We start from the raw sequence: 18,583 nt of genomic DNA on the forward strand, positions 1-18,583 counted from the left end.
TTAGAGATCTCAGTACAGGTCTTTGTGGTGGGCACTATCCATCCATCAGGGCTGACACTTGTTATGTAAAAAAGTTTACCAAAATGGGTTTATTCCACCTCTCGATACCATTTTAAATACTTGAAAATGGCTATTATTTACTTCCTAACTTGTCTTGCAGTCAAACTGATGATCACAGGTTCTCCAAACATTCTTCACCTATCACGTTTACTACATCCTTGAGCACAGGTTCGTGCCAGTTTTTCACCGCCCACTTGAACTATTTCACGGAAGCGGTATCATCATTGTGGACGCGGACCTCCTAGCCAGAGAATGAGGTGGGTCCTGTTCATGAAGCCTGGACACCATCAGTCTCAGGGCTACCTCTGCATTTATGAGCCTTCTCATATTGAGAACACCAGATCCTTCCATGAGGGCTAGGGTTTCATAACTTTCTCCTCGTCGTGTACATTGGAAGGTGTTTCACTTTTTACTTAGAGTGAAGCTTTCCATGAATTGCATTATTTTCATATGTGTTTTGTCTGTCACTGAAATTGGTGACATTCTGAATCGGTTGTCAAATATTTACTCTCGCTCTTTCAGCTGGCGTTATTACGCCTCTACTCAAGATGTGGATAGAAGTCTTGGGGTAGACTTCTTGGAGAAGTCGAGAATGAGGGAGAGAACTACACAACTGGAAATGTGCTTTCCAGTCGCATCAACCCACTAATCGAGGTCACTGTGGAAAGCCCCTTCAGCAGTTGTTAAAAGACAACATAACGCTCCTATACTTTCTTGACTGTGAGAGTCGTAACAGAAAACCTTGATCTACGTCTTGCCAAATTCGGAAGCACCATTTCTGAAGAGTATTTCTAAACACCCATCTAAAAGCAAGGTCAGACAAAGATGAACCCAGACTTGCATGTTATTCTGTGAAACTATACGCGTTCTTCATAAGCATGGGTCACCACAGATCTTGCAAACAACAGAGTTGACCAACAGCTCTGTGGATCATCAAATTAACAGATCCGCCGTTCCTGCCAGCTTGCTTCTTTCCTTTTCGTGTGAAAAATCACACTACACGTTCCTTTTAATAACGAGCCACTGGCAGGGGGACTGTCAGTGACTTGGACACCTCCTCCAGGGTCCCCCCAGCCACTCCACTCAAACTCCCAAGTTCTCCTGGACAGACTCCTTTTCTCTCCTGGGGTCCTGGTTTCTGATACAAAAGTAGGTTCTAACCTTTGCATTCCAGAATGATTCATGACCCAGAAGACAGAATGAAGAGGAAGCTGAGCCCTTCTGCTTTACTTGGGCCATCCACTATTTCAAAACCAACCACAGTGAGTGAATTTTGTTCTTATTTCAAACCTGCATTCGACAGGGTCCTTACACTTTCATGGTCCTGAATCTTTTCACTGCCACCGCTCGTGGTGAATCTATCCTTCACAGCATGACCTTCACCTGTATTTTAATTCCCTTAGTACATTGTAGGGTTATTGTTTTGCTTGCAAACTGAGTTTCTTGTAGAACATCTCATGTAACTGTCTCCATTTCTTTGGGTAATTTTCCATTTTTCTCTTCATTGGGGTGATCTGTTTCTCAAAGTCAGAATTCTGGGGGTTGTTTTGTCTTGTTTAAAAAGGGATGTCTCCTTTAAAGTTGATTCCACGGGGTTTTATCCATTATTTGCCTTGATTTCTTAAAAAGACTCTCACTGACTGCCTCCATTGTCATTATAAGTCATTTCCCCTTCGTCACTGTCCAGTTTACCCTCATGGGGTCCAGGAGAACCTGAGAGTCCCCCAAGGTCATTCAGCTGGGTAAAAATCCAGATTTTCTGGAGATCCATAGCATTGCAATGGACAAAGAAACAATTCAGAGGGCAAGAAATGGAGGGAAAATACTGGCAAGACTGGTAAGCAAGAGGTCTGGGAGCAGCGCAACATTTAGCCACATGCGACGACGAAGGCACCGACCTTCTTTTGAGGGCACGCCTGGGGTGAGCAGCCATTTTACACCCAGGATCAACCAACCGATTCCACCTTACTGGTCAGAATTAGCACAATGCACGTAGTGCACTCTTTTATTACATCTTCCTTTGAGAAATACAATTATTGGCAAAATAACACAATATCTGCTCGGATACGTTAGTTACATACCCTCATGTTAAGAAGTCTGTGTTCTGCGGTCAAACTGCCTAGGTTTCCATTCTGTTTGTGATACTATTGATTTTACAACGTTGGGCAGATTCCTCACTGTTGTGAGTCATTTCTTAGCTATGAACGGTAGCCGTGAGCACCTCCTGCGCATTCTAACGAAGTCAATATAATTGAAAATTGTCTTGTACATGTTTCACTGTCAATAAATAATACCATTCAGATCACTGTACACAAGGCATCCGGGTGACTTTGAGGTTATGGTGGTATCCGTTATCTACTTTATCAAATCTTTGTGCTAGATTTAGGACTGGACCTTCTGTTCCCTTTATCTGTCTGGCCTGTTGAGAATTTTCTCTAGCGCTGACTTTACCTCTGTTCTCCTGTCTGTTTCCCCCACCCCCACCCCGGCCTCGGCCATATCTCCTTGGGTCCCACAGACATAAGTTCTTACTGGTTTATACTAGGTTATCTAGACATAAGTGATCTATTATTCAGGACAAGAGATAACCTTTCATTGTCACACTCCATGCACACGCATGCCTCATTTTATCGTGCTTTGCAAATACTGTATTTTTATCAAGTGAAGGTTTTTGACCACCTTGCACTGAGCAGGTATATTGGTGCCATTTTTCTAACAGTGTCTGCTCACTTTGTGTCTCTGTGTCTCGTTTTGGTAATTCTTACAACATTTCAAACCTGATTATATTTGATTATATTTGTGATGGTGCTCTGTGATCAGTGATCTTTGCTGGTACTATTGTAATGGGGTTTGGGGCACCCCAAACCACGTGCATATGAGACCGTGAACTTGACTGATGCGTGTCATGTGTGTTCTGACTGCTGCATCTGTCTGCTCCGGCTGTCCTATTCCCTGAGACACAACAGTATTCAAAGTAGGCTAATTAATAACCCTGTGATGACCTCTGAGTTTTCAAGTGAAAGAGCCACACATATCTCACTTTAAATCAAAATCCAGAAATGAATAAGCTTAGTGAGAAAGGCATGTTGAAAGCCTTGGGCCAAAGGTTAGGCCTCTTGCCCCAAACAGCTGGCCCAGTTGTAAATGCAAAAGAAAAGCCCTTGAAGAAAATTAAAAATGCTACTCCAGTGAGCGTACGAATAATAATAACCTGAAATAGCCTTATTGCTGACAAGGAGGAAGTCTGAGCGGTCTAGACAGATCACACCGGCCCCAGCATTCCCTTAAGCCAAAGCCTAATCTGGGCAAGGCCCGAACTCCCTGTAACGCTACGAAGGTTGAGAGAGGGGAGGCAGCTGCAGAAGAAAAGTTTAAGGCCAGCAGAGGTTTGTCGGTGAGGACTAAGGAAAGAAGCCGTCTCTGTAGCATAAAAGCTCAAGGTGAAGCAGCACGTGCTGAGGCTGAAGCTGCGGCAGGTTCTCCAGAAGATCTAGCGGAGATCATTCGTGACGGTGGCTACACCAAACAACGGATTTTCAGAGTCGGTGAAACAGCCTTCTGTTAGAACAAGATGCTACAGAGCTTTCCCCGCCAGAGAGAAGTCGATGCCTGGCTTCAGAGCTTCAAAGGAAGACTGACACTGTTGTCAGGGGCTAACGCAGCCGGTGCCTTAGCTGATGCCCACGTACCATTCTGAAAATCCGTAGGCCCTTCAGAATTGGGCTACATCGACTCTGCCTGTGCTCTACCTGCCTGTGCTCTGCCTGGTCACCCAAGAGCTCTGATGGAGGCGCACGATGAGACGAATGCGGTTTTCACGCCCGTTAACACAGCATCCATTCCGCAGCCCGTGGATCAAGGAATCATTTCAACTTTCACATCTTACTATTGAAGAAATGCATTTCACGAGGCTATAGATGCCATAGATGGTGATTCCTCTCATGGATCTGGGCAAAGTAACCTGAAGACCTTCCAGATCGGACTCACCACCCTAGATGCCATTAAGAACATCCGTGACTCAGGGGAAGAGGCCAAAATATCAGCATAAATAGGAGTTTGGAACAAGTGTACTCCAAGCCTCATGGAAGACACTGAGAGAGTCAAGACTTCATGGGGAAGTAGAGGCAGACGTGGTGGAAGGAGCCAGAGAACGAGAGTCACAGGTGGACGAGGGGCCGCGTCTCACGATCAAACTTGAACAGATGAGGAGACACTTCATGGGGACAAGCAAAGAAAGGGGTTTCCTGAGATGGAATCTAGTCCTGGGGCAGATGCTGTGATGGTCACTAAAATGACGACAAAGGACTGAGAACACAACATAAACCGAGTTGAGAAAGCCGTGGCAGGGTTTGAGACGGTGGCTCCAAAGCCGGAAGAAGTCCCACTGCGGGCAAAATGCTGTCAAATTGCATCACATGCTGCAGAGAAGTTGTTCATAAAAGGAAGAGCCGGTCTATGTGGGAAACTTCCACGCTGCCTCATCTTAGGGAACAGCCACAGCCACCCCGACCTTCAGCTGACCCCATCCTGATCAGTCAGCAACCATCACAACTGAGGCAAGACTCTCCACCAGCAAAAAGGTTGTGAGCAGCTGAAAGCTCGGATTGTGTAGCAATTTTTAGCAATGAAGTATTTTTAAATTGAGGCATGTACATTTGACCCTCGAACAACACAGGTTTGAACTGTGTGGGTACACATACACGTGGATTTTTTTCAGAAATCCAGTACTGTAAATGTATTTCCTGTCCTTTAAGGTTTTCTTAATACATTTTCTCTCTGCTTATTTATTTAGTTTGAGACACAGGGGAGGCACGGAGAAAGAAGGAGAGAGAGAATCCCAAGCAGGCTCCACGCTTAGTGCGGAGCCCGACGTGGGGCCTGATCTCACAACCATGGGACCTTGACATGAGCTGAAATTAAGAGTTGGATGGAGGGGCGCCTGGGTGGCTCAGTCGGTTAAGCGTCCGACTTCGGCTCAGGTCACCATCTCACACTCCGTGAGTTCAAGCCCCGCATCGGGCTCTGGGCTGATGGCTCAGAGCCTGGAGCCTGCTTCCGATTCTGTGTCTCCCTCTCTCTCTGCCCCTCCCCCGTTCATGCTCTGTCTCTCTCTGTCTCAAAAATAAATAAAAAACATTAAAAAAAAAAAGAGTTGGATGGAGCTAGGGGCACCTGGGTGGCTCAGTTGGGTGAGCGTCCAACTTCGGCTCAGGTCATGATCTCATGGTTCAGGAGTTCGAGCCCCGCATCGGGAGCTGTGCTGACAGCTCAGAGCCTGGAGCCTGCTTCGGATTCTGTGTCTCTCTCTCTCTCTCTCCGCCCCTCCCCCACTCGTGCTGTCTCTCTCTCTCTCAAATATAAATAAAAAAAATATATATATATATATATATATATATATATATATATATATATATATATATAAAAAGAGTTGGATGGAGCTTAACTGACGGAGCCATCCGGGTGTCCCTTAAGGACATTTTATTTTCTCTAGCTTACCTGATTGTAAGCATACAGTATATATTACGCATAACATACAAAATACGTGTTCATTTACATGTTATCAGTAAGGCTTTTGGTCAGCGATAAGCTATCAGAGGTTCAGTTTTTAGGGGCTCAAAAGTTGTATGTAGATTTTTGACAGGAGGGAGGAGTCAGAGCCCCTAACTGCCGTGTAGTTCAAGGGTCAACTGTACATCATTGTTTTTCCACGTAATGCTATCGCACACTTACCGGACTACAGTATAGCGTAAATATAACTTTTATGTGCATGGGGAAAACAAAAAATACACTTGACTCACTGTATTGTAATATCTGCTTTATTGTGTTGGTCTAGAACCAAATCCACAGTTATCTCGGAGGTGTGCCTGTATCACGAATCACACTTTCAAGTCGCAGGGGTAGTTGTGCAACTGCATTCGCTGACTTTTGAAATATTTATACTAAGTGTATTACCCATCCTTTACTCGTTGTGTTACAAATATATGTGGCAATGTGTCCTATCTAATATTTTTCTAGTTGTTTTTCTTTCATATTCTCTGCCTCTTCCAATTTCATCATTCCTTATATTTTACATCTAGGTCCTCCTACGCTAACGTGTTATATATTCTTTTCCAGACAGTTTTATTCCTCTTTATTTTCAGTTTCCATTCCTTCAGAACACTCCCTCTCCCAAAAGCTTCTAAGACATATTGTATCGTACCTAAGCCATACTTTGCGGCACACTGGCCCAGACAACTATACAACACACCGGTGGTTCGACCTTTCGACTTCGAAGTCCTTATCCGCGGTCAAGAAGAACACCAGAGAAAAAGTGAAGGTTTCTTTGGAATCAACGAGGCCCCAGCAGACCCCAGGATGTCAGCTATAGAAATTGTGCCACTCAAACTCCCTGAGGCCACAGTAACCATCTCACCTCATGAGGCTTTTGTAACCAGTAGGTCACTAGTCAAATGTAAATTGTCACTGCTTTCCATTATCGCAATTAGAGCAGACAAGTACGTTTCTTAGACCACCTGGTTGCCTTCCTAGCACCAAGTGTCTGTCACTCAAGGTAACAGAGAAGAGCTACCCCGAAGGAGGGCCGCCTTACGGACAGTGCTACTCAATGACCAGACATTTTATAATGACACGTAGGAAGGCACAGAAAATCTCAGAGGCACTAGTGACTATCAACACAAAATCCCACACACATTCCAAGGAAGTTTCACAGTCTACTGACAACCATACTGACCACACTCAGCAACAACATATGTATTTACACACACAGGGTATGCTGGCAGCTTCCATATAGGTATGACAGTAACTTAAAGAAAGCAGGTGTCAGGGGCACCTGGGTGGCTCAGTTGGTTGAGCGCCTGACTCTTCATTTCAGCTCAGGTCATGATCTCACGGTCATGAGATCGAGCCCCGCATAGGGCTCTGGGCTGAGCATGCAGCCTACTTCAGATTCTCTCTCTTTCCCTCTGCCCCTCCCCCCTGCTCGCTCACTCTCTCTCTCTCTCCCTCTCTGTAGAATGAAAAAAAAAAAAAAGAAAGAAAGCAGGTGTCCTTTCATGAATAAGAGTGAGAAAGAAACTCCTTTCGTTGGTTGATTTTCTCTGGAATTATTATTTAGATTCATTTTCTCTCTCTCTCTCTTTTCCCCCAAATTCTCCTGAGCATTTCTTCAAATTACCTCAAGTAAAAAGACCAGATTTTTACTATTCAAAATTTACTGGTCCTGGCTTCATTCCTGAAGTGATTTCCAGCCCATGGAGAGTCAGAGGCTTAAACTTTCCAGCTTCTATAGCTTTTGAGCGATTACAAAATTATTGAGGTCCCACAAAGAGGTCAAAAGGACAAAAGGCAGTTAACATATTTTAAAGATTACTTGGAGACCTACAGGAGCATGGTAAGTCCGTGCTTTAAGCTGCCAATTCAACAATTTCTTATGTTTATTCACTAGATTTTTTTTCAACGAAAAAGATTTTCAACTCAATATTTTAAAATTATCATGCAGAAAATTTTAATCTTTAAGCGAAGGAAGAACACGTGACTGAGCACACACTCTTCTCGAAATAATTCATTGTACTTATGCTGATTGATCCTAGTCACTTCCACTTACTGACACAATGTAAAATTTCTTTTAAAGATAAAGCATGTCGTATTTTTGAGTATCATTTTTGTGTGTCCTAAACTGATGGCATAAAGTTGCGATGACACCCTCAGCGCTGTAGGAAATAGTTTCTAAGTCACTCAAGGCAATATGCGACTTTCATTTATTGGCCAGATTAAAAAATAATCCCCTTCGATACTTAAAGAAGTTGCTGTGTGAAGTGTAGCCCTAAGACCGCAGGTAGGATTTAGTTTCTCTGTTGGAACATTTATAGCAAGAGGTGTTACGCCTTGCCCAACCACAGTCTATTTTTCAGGCTTAGCTAAATTAAAGAAATACCAGATGATAGATTGATTTACCCAGACAGCGAGTTTCGGAGCCACTCCAGAGTCCATTTGCTAAGCATTCTCTGACGTGAGACCCCACCAGGGTGTAGCCCGTGTTGCACGTAAATATAGCTGTGGCCCCATAAACTGTGAGCGTGCCAATCTTGTTACCGTTTGGCGGAAAGGAGAGGCTTCCACACGAGATCACTGGAAGGCAAACAAAAAGCGAATGTTACTTCAAGTCTGCGGGTTATTCTCTTGCTTAAGCATGACAAAATCCTCAGCCTTAATTCTTATCAGGGACGGGGATGTCTGGTTAGGGTCAGACAGGCCAACTATCTAGGAGGCTTAATTTTCCTCCTCTTACGCCCTTGGAATGGAAACGTGTGCACTTAGAGAGGATTCCAGAACCGTGCGGTAGAGGGACACAGCCACGGGGGCAGATCAGTCAAGCACACGGGCCGCCCTCCCGCCCTTCCATGTGCATTGGCCACGAGAGCCACGAGGCAGCCACCGGACACCTGTTGCAGAACAGGAGCGGTCGTGCCCGGGGCGGTCAGCCGCACTTAGTGACGCGTGATGAAAACAGGACGCCCGTGTCAACAGGAGGCCTGGCTCCCCGTTCCCTCCAAGTACTTGTGTGACTTGTTGGGACCGTGGAGTCATCAAGGCTGACTGTTCCCAGAGCCTTACGTGTGGTTTTGGACGGGTCACGACCAAGGGTCTGAAGACTCTTCTGAGGGCACCAAGGACTTGCTGAGTTACTCTGCGTAAAGGGGTTAGGGCCCAGGCCGCGGGTAGCTGATCGTTACGGAGTTCTTAACGATAGTGAGCTGATCGGAGGCAGCAAATGTAGCGAAGAAGAACACAGACCCTGGCTCCAGGCTACTCAGCTTCGGTCCTCGGCTTGCCGGTTACGGGGAGGCCGGTTTCCTCCAAGACTCCGGGGTCCTCCTTAGTTCCTCTCTTACGCGTTCCTACCAACGCCTGCCCGCAGAGCCACGCGCTGGCTCTAACGAGAGGGCGCGTGCAAGTGCCAAAGCGACACTTGGTACCGGATCAGGGCTCGGTCGGGGCCAACTGACGCGGAACTGACCTGGGGACCTATTTCGTGGGCTGAATCCGTGTGAACGCCTCGATTGACGATTCAAGGGACGACAACGTTTACGGCTGTGCCACGTAGACCAGGGTTTTGAATGGAGCCGATCTTACTCTGAGGGGTCCCCGCTGTGGTTCCATTTCAAACAGACAGACGGACACAGGCAGCTGGCGTGTGTCCTGGGGAGGATGTCTCAGCAGGAATTCGGACAGGGGAGGTCATGATCAGAACGTTATTGTTGTTGAAGTTCCAGCTTCTGGGATCGCTCAACTCGTAGGGCTGTGTCTCATGTGCAGCGACACTGCTAACACGTGCCCGGGCCGAATGTCAACGGATTCCCGCAGAAGTTAATTTTTTTTTTTTTAATTTATCATGAACTTTCCACTAAGCCCTTCCCAAACACACTGCGAGCTTTGCCTTGAGTTAGGATATTTAAAAATCCACACGCAGCCACTCAGCATAATTAGACCATGTCCTGAAATGCCCGCAGGGTCAGAAACGCGCTAGCGGCCATGAGGTCCCCTGGGGCCAGAACGCACCCTCGGTGGATGGCGAGCCCGCTCTATGGCCGCCGTTCCTTCACCTCCGGGGAAACGTCCCTGCGCCCATGGCATCTGGGGCTTGTCCTCCGTCAGGCTCACCAGCCTGTAGGGAGGACTAAGGGAGCACGGCCACGGCTTGTCCGCAGCGGGGCGATGGGGGCTCAGCTGGCAGGGGACCCACACGGCAATGGCGACAGCGACACTCACTTGGAGAAGCTGCCCCGACACACACACACACACACACACGCCACACCACCCCCCCACACACCACACACCACACTCACAACACACATATACACCACGTATACACATACGCTTTGTCAAACATCCAAGTAGAGCCTCGTTTCCATGTTGTTTTCTCCTCCCAAGTATTTGTGCGGTCCACACTGCCTCCCCTCACTGTGACCAGGGATCACAAGCCATGGGTGTCTCTCCCCCCAGGGCAGCGTCCTTCCTCTTGCCTTCAGTTCTACAATTATGTGCATGTTGAAATCCTCAACTTAGAAAAAAAATCATGCTGTGACATGGTGTTTCTAGACCTGTAAGGCCAGCTTTCCAGTCAGAAATACAGATAGTGTTAGTGAGTGTGGCAAATAAATATAAGGTCAAGAGTAGGGACTTTCCGGTATGTTCTACCTGGAAAAGTCCTCCTGAATGTGCAGATGAACATGAACACAAACAGATGACGTGACATGACTGTGGATGGTTCGGGGCGGTTTATTGTGAAGACAGCGTCACAGGACAGGTGACTGTTAAGTATGTGAAGGCATGCTGTGTAGACCACAGTCTGGAATTGCTTTAGTAGGCCCCGAGGAATGACGCCAAGATGCCTGGTTATAAGTCAAAGAGAAGGCCTTGCTCAAAGTGAAAATATTCAAACATGACTCAGCTGCCCCTGGGGTCATGACCGCCCTGAGTTATTTAAGTTATTTTAACTTAAAAAACGTGTATCAGTAGGGATAAAAACTAATCAAAAATATCCATATCAAGTCTTTTTGGGAGAAGAAAAACAACATTTTCAGTTTGGTCACAAAAGTAATAGTTAGCTTGGTCAGCTTTTCGTACCCACTGATCATACGAACAGCATAATGCACACCCGTGGGCGTAGACGCTGGATGCTGGTCTCTAACACCCTTTTCCACCCAAAGTTTCCAGAGCTCCTTGCAGAATGGCTGATTCCTTGTTTAGTCAAGAAAAACTCAGGATGAGCATAAAATATCCTGTCTTCCTGAGAAAACAGGGACAACTTGAAAGACATCATAAGGAGAAGATGAAGAAACCAGGGAGAAGGGACTCACTCTGGCCACACCGGAATGATGAAAACTACAAATAATGATTAAAAAAAAAACCAGCAATCAGTGATTTCACTGGAACCCACTGATTCTGGAAAAGGCCACAGGTCCATGATATTTGAGATAGATAAATATCAAAGTGTGATGTGATACAACAACCCATACCAATGAATGGCTGACAATTTCCAAAATACATTTGTATGCCAAGTTGGCTGGAGAGATCTCCAGATATGTAGATTTCTGGCTGTTGTTCCTGGACCAAACTTAGTATTGGGATCACCAGACTGAGGTATGTTAAAGCCAGAAAGACAGACTTTCTAGAATTTCAGAAGAATGGAGGCAAATACACAATTTATGGATGGTAGAAACTCAACTTTGCTTTCTTCCCCCCAAAGAAGTAGAAACCTCCTGCTAAGGAGTTTGGTTCAATAATCAGGCTGGCCCTGCCCCCGGTTTTTGTAAACATTCTTCTAAACACGAGTCTCCCTGTGTCAGTTCTTCTGGAATGGAGATTTGAGACTTTAGTGTAACGTGTTGTGGCATAGCAAATACCCACCTAACACTAACACCAACCTCCCCAGGCACACCAGGCAACAAGAAAGCCCAGCAAAAACTAGACTGGACGGTTGCATCCGCAGAAGCCCCGCGTGAACTCCCTACTTCCAAGAAGTTTACGTGGGCCTACTTTAAAGACTCTGATTCTGGATCGAAACTGACGGAATGTTGCCTAGAAAGTCTGAGAGAGGCAAAAGGCAGAGTCTCCCCAGTCCTTTAGCCTCCACTCTCCTCGCTGAGCTTAGTGACTGAGTCTCTGAATCACACCATGGAGCTTTGCAGTGGGTGCCTGTAAGGGAGACCCGCGTGGATGTGGGAAGGAAGGGATTCCCTAATTCGGACCCAGAGGAACAAGGAGGAAATTCAGTATGAATGAAGTCAAACCAGGACACTTGTGACAAAGGCAAGGGAACCATTAATGATTACTCTGGAAAACAGGCTTCAGGCAGGGCTGTCTGGGGACCTGGTGGTGTCATGCACTCGGACTACGGAAGAGGTCCTCAAGTTCACTGACCCTCCCTAACTTACCTTGGTGCTCCTGCCTGAGCGCTTGATACATGTTTACTTACCGTTGGCTCTATTCAAAGTTGAATTAGGATGGCTATGTCAAAGACAACAAAGCATTCTTTTGTCATTTTTCTTATTTTATTCTGGTTTCTTCTTATTAAGCTGTGTGCTTGATAAATTTGACACTGGTCTGACTACTTGTTTCTGTGCATGATAATTTCCTCTGAACAACCCACTAAAGAGTATGTGTTAAATATATCTGAGTCAAATAGTGTTCTGAACAATACTAATATTGTTTTATTTTTCTATTTATTCATATTTGTTATAAAACCCACTCAAAGGCTTAATTGCTTATCTTGTACCTATGAGAATAATAATCTCCCTTTTCAAGACAGTCATTATTTGAGAACACAATATCTTCAGCATAAATAATATTTCCCAAGATCCTAATTAGAGGGTTTGAATAGTCAGTGCATGGAACGAGTTATCTTTTGAAACATAGGCCTGGATTTGTTTTTGAGTTGATCTGAAATATCGGAGTATTCGAATATTTTAAAATGTATACAATGCAATCATTGATAAATAGAACTTTTAATATTTAACCCAGCCATCATACATTTTAAGTATGTCACATAAAAATCCATATTCATCATTATAATGATGAGAAACGCCATTTGGTTACATTATTAATCCATAGGGGCAATCACTTACAGTGGGGGGGGTGAAAAGGTGGCGGTCAGTGACGTCACTAATTCAGAATGGCTACCTGACCTGGGAAGTGCACTGGTCACTCACCTCGACATCTGGGTCTCTCGTCGCCTAGGCTCCACGTTCCATTGGCTTGGCACTGTGCCAGCCTCTGGCCCTCCAGGTAATAGCCAGGACTGCAGCTCAGCACGACTTGAGCTCCATACTCGTTCAGTGACCCCGAAACCAGTCTCCAGGTGACGTGCTCCGGGAGCTGAGCTTCGATGCCAGGACAAATCACCGCTGGAAATGAAACATACTTATTAGCATCACCATTGTTTTCACGACAGATCAGATCACGTTTGCTTTTAATGGTAAGACCCTTGTCTCTGAACTTGATCTTGCAAAACAGAAGCCGCTGGCCTATTATTTCAGGTGCTCTTCTCTACTACCCACATAGTCACAGGAGGATGATCATGCATGGAAAATGCATTCGGCGGCCTCATTGCAGGTGCATTGGCGATTGTGCAGTGACGCTGTGATAGAAACAGATAAATCACCCACAAGAAGTTGCACGGTTCACTTGGCTGGAAAATCTTCATCAGGTAAATGAGCACTTGCGTAGAAGAATCTTACATGTCGTTTGTCTCAATTTCCTCTGAGAATCTTGGAATAGAATTGAGACATTGACAACGAGCTTGGGCACAAACGATCAGAAAATCGTATGCCCCCATTCCCTTCCTCTCTATGAAACACACCTACATAAGAATTCTGTATGTTACTGGACTTACAGGCACACAGCATCTATCTGCAGACTGCATTAATACTGTCAGGACAAATGTTTAATAGATCTTAAAAGAGACCATCTTTTCATGCTCTTAGGAGAAGGTCTAGAATTACAGTAACTACTGAATACAGAGCAGGAGCTACAAATGTAATAACAGTGATAATAGTGGTAATGGTGTCGCCCGCGCCATTTTCTTGGGGTGGACTTCAAGCGATCTGCAAATATGCTGAAAATGTATGCAAAATTTAATATATGTGAGTATATATATATATGTATATACATATATACATATATATATATATATACACTAAAGTAAAATAATATATGAAATGAATTTTACAAAGTTGGCACTCCATTTCTCCATATATGAACATCCAAGGCAGTCGACCACATTCAGAACTGAGCTGATTAATTTATTGAGCCTGGAAGACTTAGCTGGAGAAATCAGAGCTTTTTCAGAATGATATTAATAAATAATTTTACTTATTTAAAAGTAAATTAGAAATCAAATTCTATATAGGTTTATCATAGTTGAATCAGACATATCCAAATGTTACAAAAATCTCACTGAATCTTCTATCCGTAATTTACCAGTACTAAGTGCGAATAAAGTGAAAAAATGGACTTTTCAGTATTGTTACAATAATATCAATGATGAATAAAATGTGAAAAGGATTTGCTAATTTGAAAGTAATCCTTAGGTCTGTTTCTCTTAAGTATTTTTAAAGGAAATGATTGTCCAAAATTTGTATGGATTCAAAATGGATATTCAAAATGGATTAAAATCCTAAGTGCGAGTCCTAAAACCATAAAAATCCTAGAAGAAAGCACAGGCAATAATTTCTTTGATATTGGCCACGGAAAGACTTTTCTAGATGTGTCTCCTTTGGCAAGAGAAGTAAAAGCAACAGTAAACTATTGGGACTACACCAAAATCAAAAAGCTTCCGTACAGCAAAAAAAAAAACAACAACAAAGCAAAAAGGTAATATACTGAATGGGAGAAGATATTTGTAAATGATATATACATTAATCATATACATTCCAAATACATATACATTCCAAAATATATAAAGAACTTATACAACTCAACCCCAAGAAAACAAATAACCCAATTAAAAAATGGGCAGATGACCTGAATAGTCACTTTTCCAAAGAAAATTACAGATGGCCAATAGACACATGAAAAGATGCTTAACATCATTAACCATTGGGGGAATGCAAATGAGAACCCTGTGAGAATGGCTAAATTAAAACACACACACACACACACACACACACACACACACACACACACACAAAACAAGTGTTGGCGAGGGTGTGGAGAAAAATACTCATCACTGTTGGTGGGAATGCAAACGGGTACAACTACTCTGGAAAACATTAGGGAGATTCCTCAAAAAATTAAAAATAGAATTACCATATTATCCAAGAATTACACTAATGGGAATTTACCCAAAGAAAATAGAAACAATAATTTGAAAAGATACATGCACCCCTATGTTTACTGCAGCCTTACAACAGCCAATAATATGGAAGCAGCCCAAGTGTCCGATGACAGACGAATGGATCAAGATGTGGTGTGCACAGATGTGTGCACACACACACACACACACACACACACACACACACAGAGGAATGTTACTCAACCATAAAAAAGAATGAAATCTTGCCTTTTGCAACAACATGGGTGGACTTAGAATAATGCTAAGTGAAATAGGTTCATCAGAGAAGAACAAATATCATATGACTTCACTCCTATGTGGAATTTAAGAAACAAAAGAAATGAACAAAGGAAAAAGAGACAAATAGACTCTTAAATATGGAGAACAAACTGGTGGTCACCAGAGGGAAGTGGGGGGGGATGGGGAAACAGGAGAAGGGGATTAAGAGTACATTTATCCTGATGAGCATTGAGTAATATATAGAAGTGTTGAATTACTGTACTGTACGCCTGAAACTAATAGAATACTCACTGTATGTTAACTGTAATCGAACAAAAAGTAAAACTTATATGGATATTTAAGTGTTTTGCCTGAATAATACAAGCAAATTCTTCTCTAACTGGAATACCTTTAGAATTCCAGGCAGGATGGCTATTTCTGAAAAGTCTTTGATGCCTTTAACCTTGTAAATCCATAGCTCCATTTCAATCCCACTGCCTATGTCAACTAAAGTTCATTTCATTTCGCCAAAAACTGCACTCCTACAATGAGCTGAATTGTTTTCAATGACCTGAACTAACTTTTACAAACTCTACTTGTGTCAGGAAGGATTCACTGTTGGCATTTACAGTGGAAACGGTCGTTTACTTTGAGCTCATATCATCTGCGGTGGTGATTTCCAAATTCTGTATGATTACCTCTTTCTTTGTGAAAATGCTCTTTGGTTTGCCTTAGAATTATCTGATTCTGTTAAACCAGAAAAAAAAAATGATCACTTGAATCTCTTTCTCCCTGGTAGGCTAACAGCTCTTTTACTGTAAGCACTATGTCTTTTCACATTTAAAAAAAAAATTTTTTAACGTTTTTATTTATTTTTGAGAGAGAGAGAGAGACAGAGCATGAATGGGGGAGGGGCAGAGAGAGGGGGAGACACAGAATGGAAGCAGGTTCCAGGCTCTGAGCCATCAGCCCAGAGCCCGACGCGGGGCTCAAACTCACGGACCGTGAGATCGTGACCTGAGCTGAAGTCGGACGCTCAACCGACTGAGCCACCCAGGCGACCCTCTTTTCACATTTTTTATTGAGTATGTTTGCCCTAAAACAGGTGCTGATGACATATATTTATAAATCTGAGTGAGTGAACATGTGTGTGTGTGAGTGTGTGTTCACACTTTGAAAACTAATGCGCCAAGAAAGTGTTGTGGCAGCAAAAAAAACCCCAAAAAACAAAAAACAAACCTGCAAAGGAATGGAAGTGATGAAACCATACGGGTGGAACCCGAGTAAAGGGAAAAGTAAGACTGGAATAAATATTTAATGTGAAAGTTCTCCAAAGGGAGAGGGGCAAGAGCAGAGGTCCTCAGAAGCCGTGGCAATTGGGGTTCTATTTAATACCTTCAAAGATGCCCAGAGGGATAACCTATAGCAAATGTCTAAGCGTGAACAAGTGAGGCCGTGGTCTGGGTGATGACATCCCAAGGAATGTCAACCAAGATGGTGCCAGAAAATGGTTTCCTCCAGATGGTGGAGAAAAGGGGGCCACTTGGTCAGTTGTATCCAAGTGGGTGTCCGCATTCATATGCAAACAACATGAGAAACCCAGAAACCAATGAGCCCTAAGGAACTAGTGCCGATGAAAGTGTCACAGAAGGCAGTGCCCCTGGTTGCTTGGCCTGGCGGCAGGGGAAACCCCAATCCTGTGCCCGAATTCTGGGCCTTGTGGGAGGAAAAGGGACTTGAATAGACACAGGACCCTTTGTGGGCCCCAAATACCACCTCATTCTCCCCTTGGAGTTTCTGTAAGGTGAGCAGCCCCGGTCACACAGGTCAGAGACCTGACAAGGGTTTTCCTGGCTTGTTCTTCCTTCCCTCTCCCCCGTGTCCCCCATGGGCAGGGAGAGATCTGCTGGTCCTCCCCATGCCACCCCCTTCTCCTGAAGAGCCTCATCCCACCCCCTTCTCCGGCTCACCCTCACCCTCTGCTCACACACACACACACACACACACACACACACACACACATTTTCTGTCTTGCAAACATTTCAGTGACAACACAAAATATTTTGCATTTTACTTGAGAATTTATATTGAGAATCTGATTCTACCGTGAGTGATTCTGATTTGTTACCGACTCCTTTGGCCAGCGGCAAAGCAGAAAGACCAACCGTTGTTTTGTATGAGGTATTCAGACAATGATAGTATTTCCACCATAAAGAAAGCCCTTTAGACTTCCCCGTCCCCACAATAAATTACAGACACATATCATACATTTTCTGGGGTGTTCCCATCAGCCCCTCCATGCAGGGATGCAACTCTCTTTTCTCTTTTAACAACAGATCCCCCCATTATACCCCACAAGGGGAGTGCTTCTTATCACCAAGTTCAAGCACATTTAATTAGATTTGTAAAATCTCCATTGGATGCCATCGCAGGAGAATGATTTAATCAGTCTCGTAAATGTTCTTTGCGCTCACAACTTGGGCGAGCTTTCAGCATGCCATTAATCGGTTGTCCTCACTGGTCGGGGGCCCAGAAGCCGGCTCAGTTCTGGTGCATTAGAAGCTGAGGAACAAGCCTGCTTGGGCTTAGGTAAATAAGGAATGTAAGTTCTTTGAGCAAAGGCATCCTACAGAGATTTCAATGCAGTCCACACCCTCCCATTTCAACACTGCTCTGGGAGGAAGCCCCACCACAAAGACTGGATTGAAAACATGAGATTCTTAAGGAAATACATTGTTTCCAGATTTTTGTTTTAAGCTCAGATGTTAACCAGTCCTGAGTGTGTGAGTTGTTTAGAATAAGAGTAGCGAATTAGTAAAGAGCTCAAATCACAGAGTTTGAAAAGCAACCTTTTAGCAGGTAACTTATAGGCTGAGAGTGATCAGACTTCCGCTACCAGACAAAAAAAAAAATGTCCCAACACTTCAAAGCCCCTAACCGCCACCCCCTCCCCAAGATTCCTGACTGAATCTAAACCCTCTGAACATTCTCATGTTCTTTCTAGTCCTGGAATTGCCAGATTTCTTCTCATTCAATTATGAAGTTTACAAAAGCCCCTTCTTGAGATCAGACATTTTTCTGCCCCAGGCTTCTTGTTATTTTGCTGCTATGTTAGTTTTAATAAGTAGATCTTAGTGGAGTCAGACCCTAGAGCATTTACCTAACTAACTGTAACTAAGTAAAAAAAAAAAAAAACAAGAAAGAAAAAGAATATTCCAGCCGTTTCCCTAGCTTAAAGGTAAACACCTTCCATGGAATCTGATTTCAATAACAAAAAAGACCAATACTGAATTAACTTCATCTGCTTAGTGATACTGGTAAATACTGTTCAGATTTTTTTTTATAATTCTATAATCGAAGTTCCCTACTAAAGCCATTTTTTTTCAATTACATAAAATGGTTTATTTTTTAATTATACTAAACCAACCGCTGAACGGGATGAAAACAGTACTGATAATCAAGGAGTAGATT

General features: G+C 43.8%; 1 protein-coding gene across 1 annotated transcript in view; it reads right to left on the reverse strand.

Moving 5' to 3' along the window:
• The window catches only part of CSMD1 (CUB and Sushi multiple domains 1), a gene marked incomplete at its 5' end in the record, with an annotated part of 688,146 nt that overhangs the window by 68,693 nt on the left and 600,870 nt on the right, over positions 1–18,583 (reverse strand). Inside the window, 2 exons of the mRNA XM_047855978.1 lie at positions 8,014–8,187; positions 12,771–12,965. Coding sequence (XP_047711934.1) covers positions 8,014–8,187; positions 12,771–12,965 — 369 coding nt within the window. The remainder of the gene's footprint in view (positions 1–8,013; positions 8,188–12,770; positions 12,966–18,583) is intronic.

The sequence above is a fragment of the Prionailurus viverrinus genome, chromosome B1, assembly GCF_022837055.1.
Source record: "Prionailurus viverrinus isolate Anna chromosome B1, UM_Priviv_1.0, whole genome shotgun sequence".
Classification (NCBI taxonomy): Eukaryota; Metazoa; Chordata; class Mammalia; order Carnivora; family Felidae; genus Prionailurus; species Prionailurus viverrinus.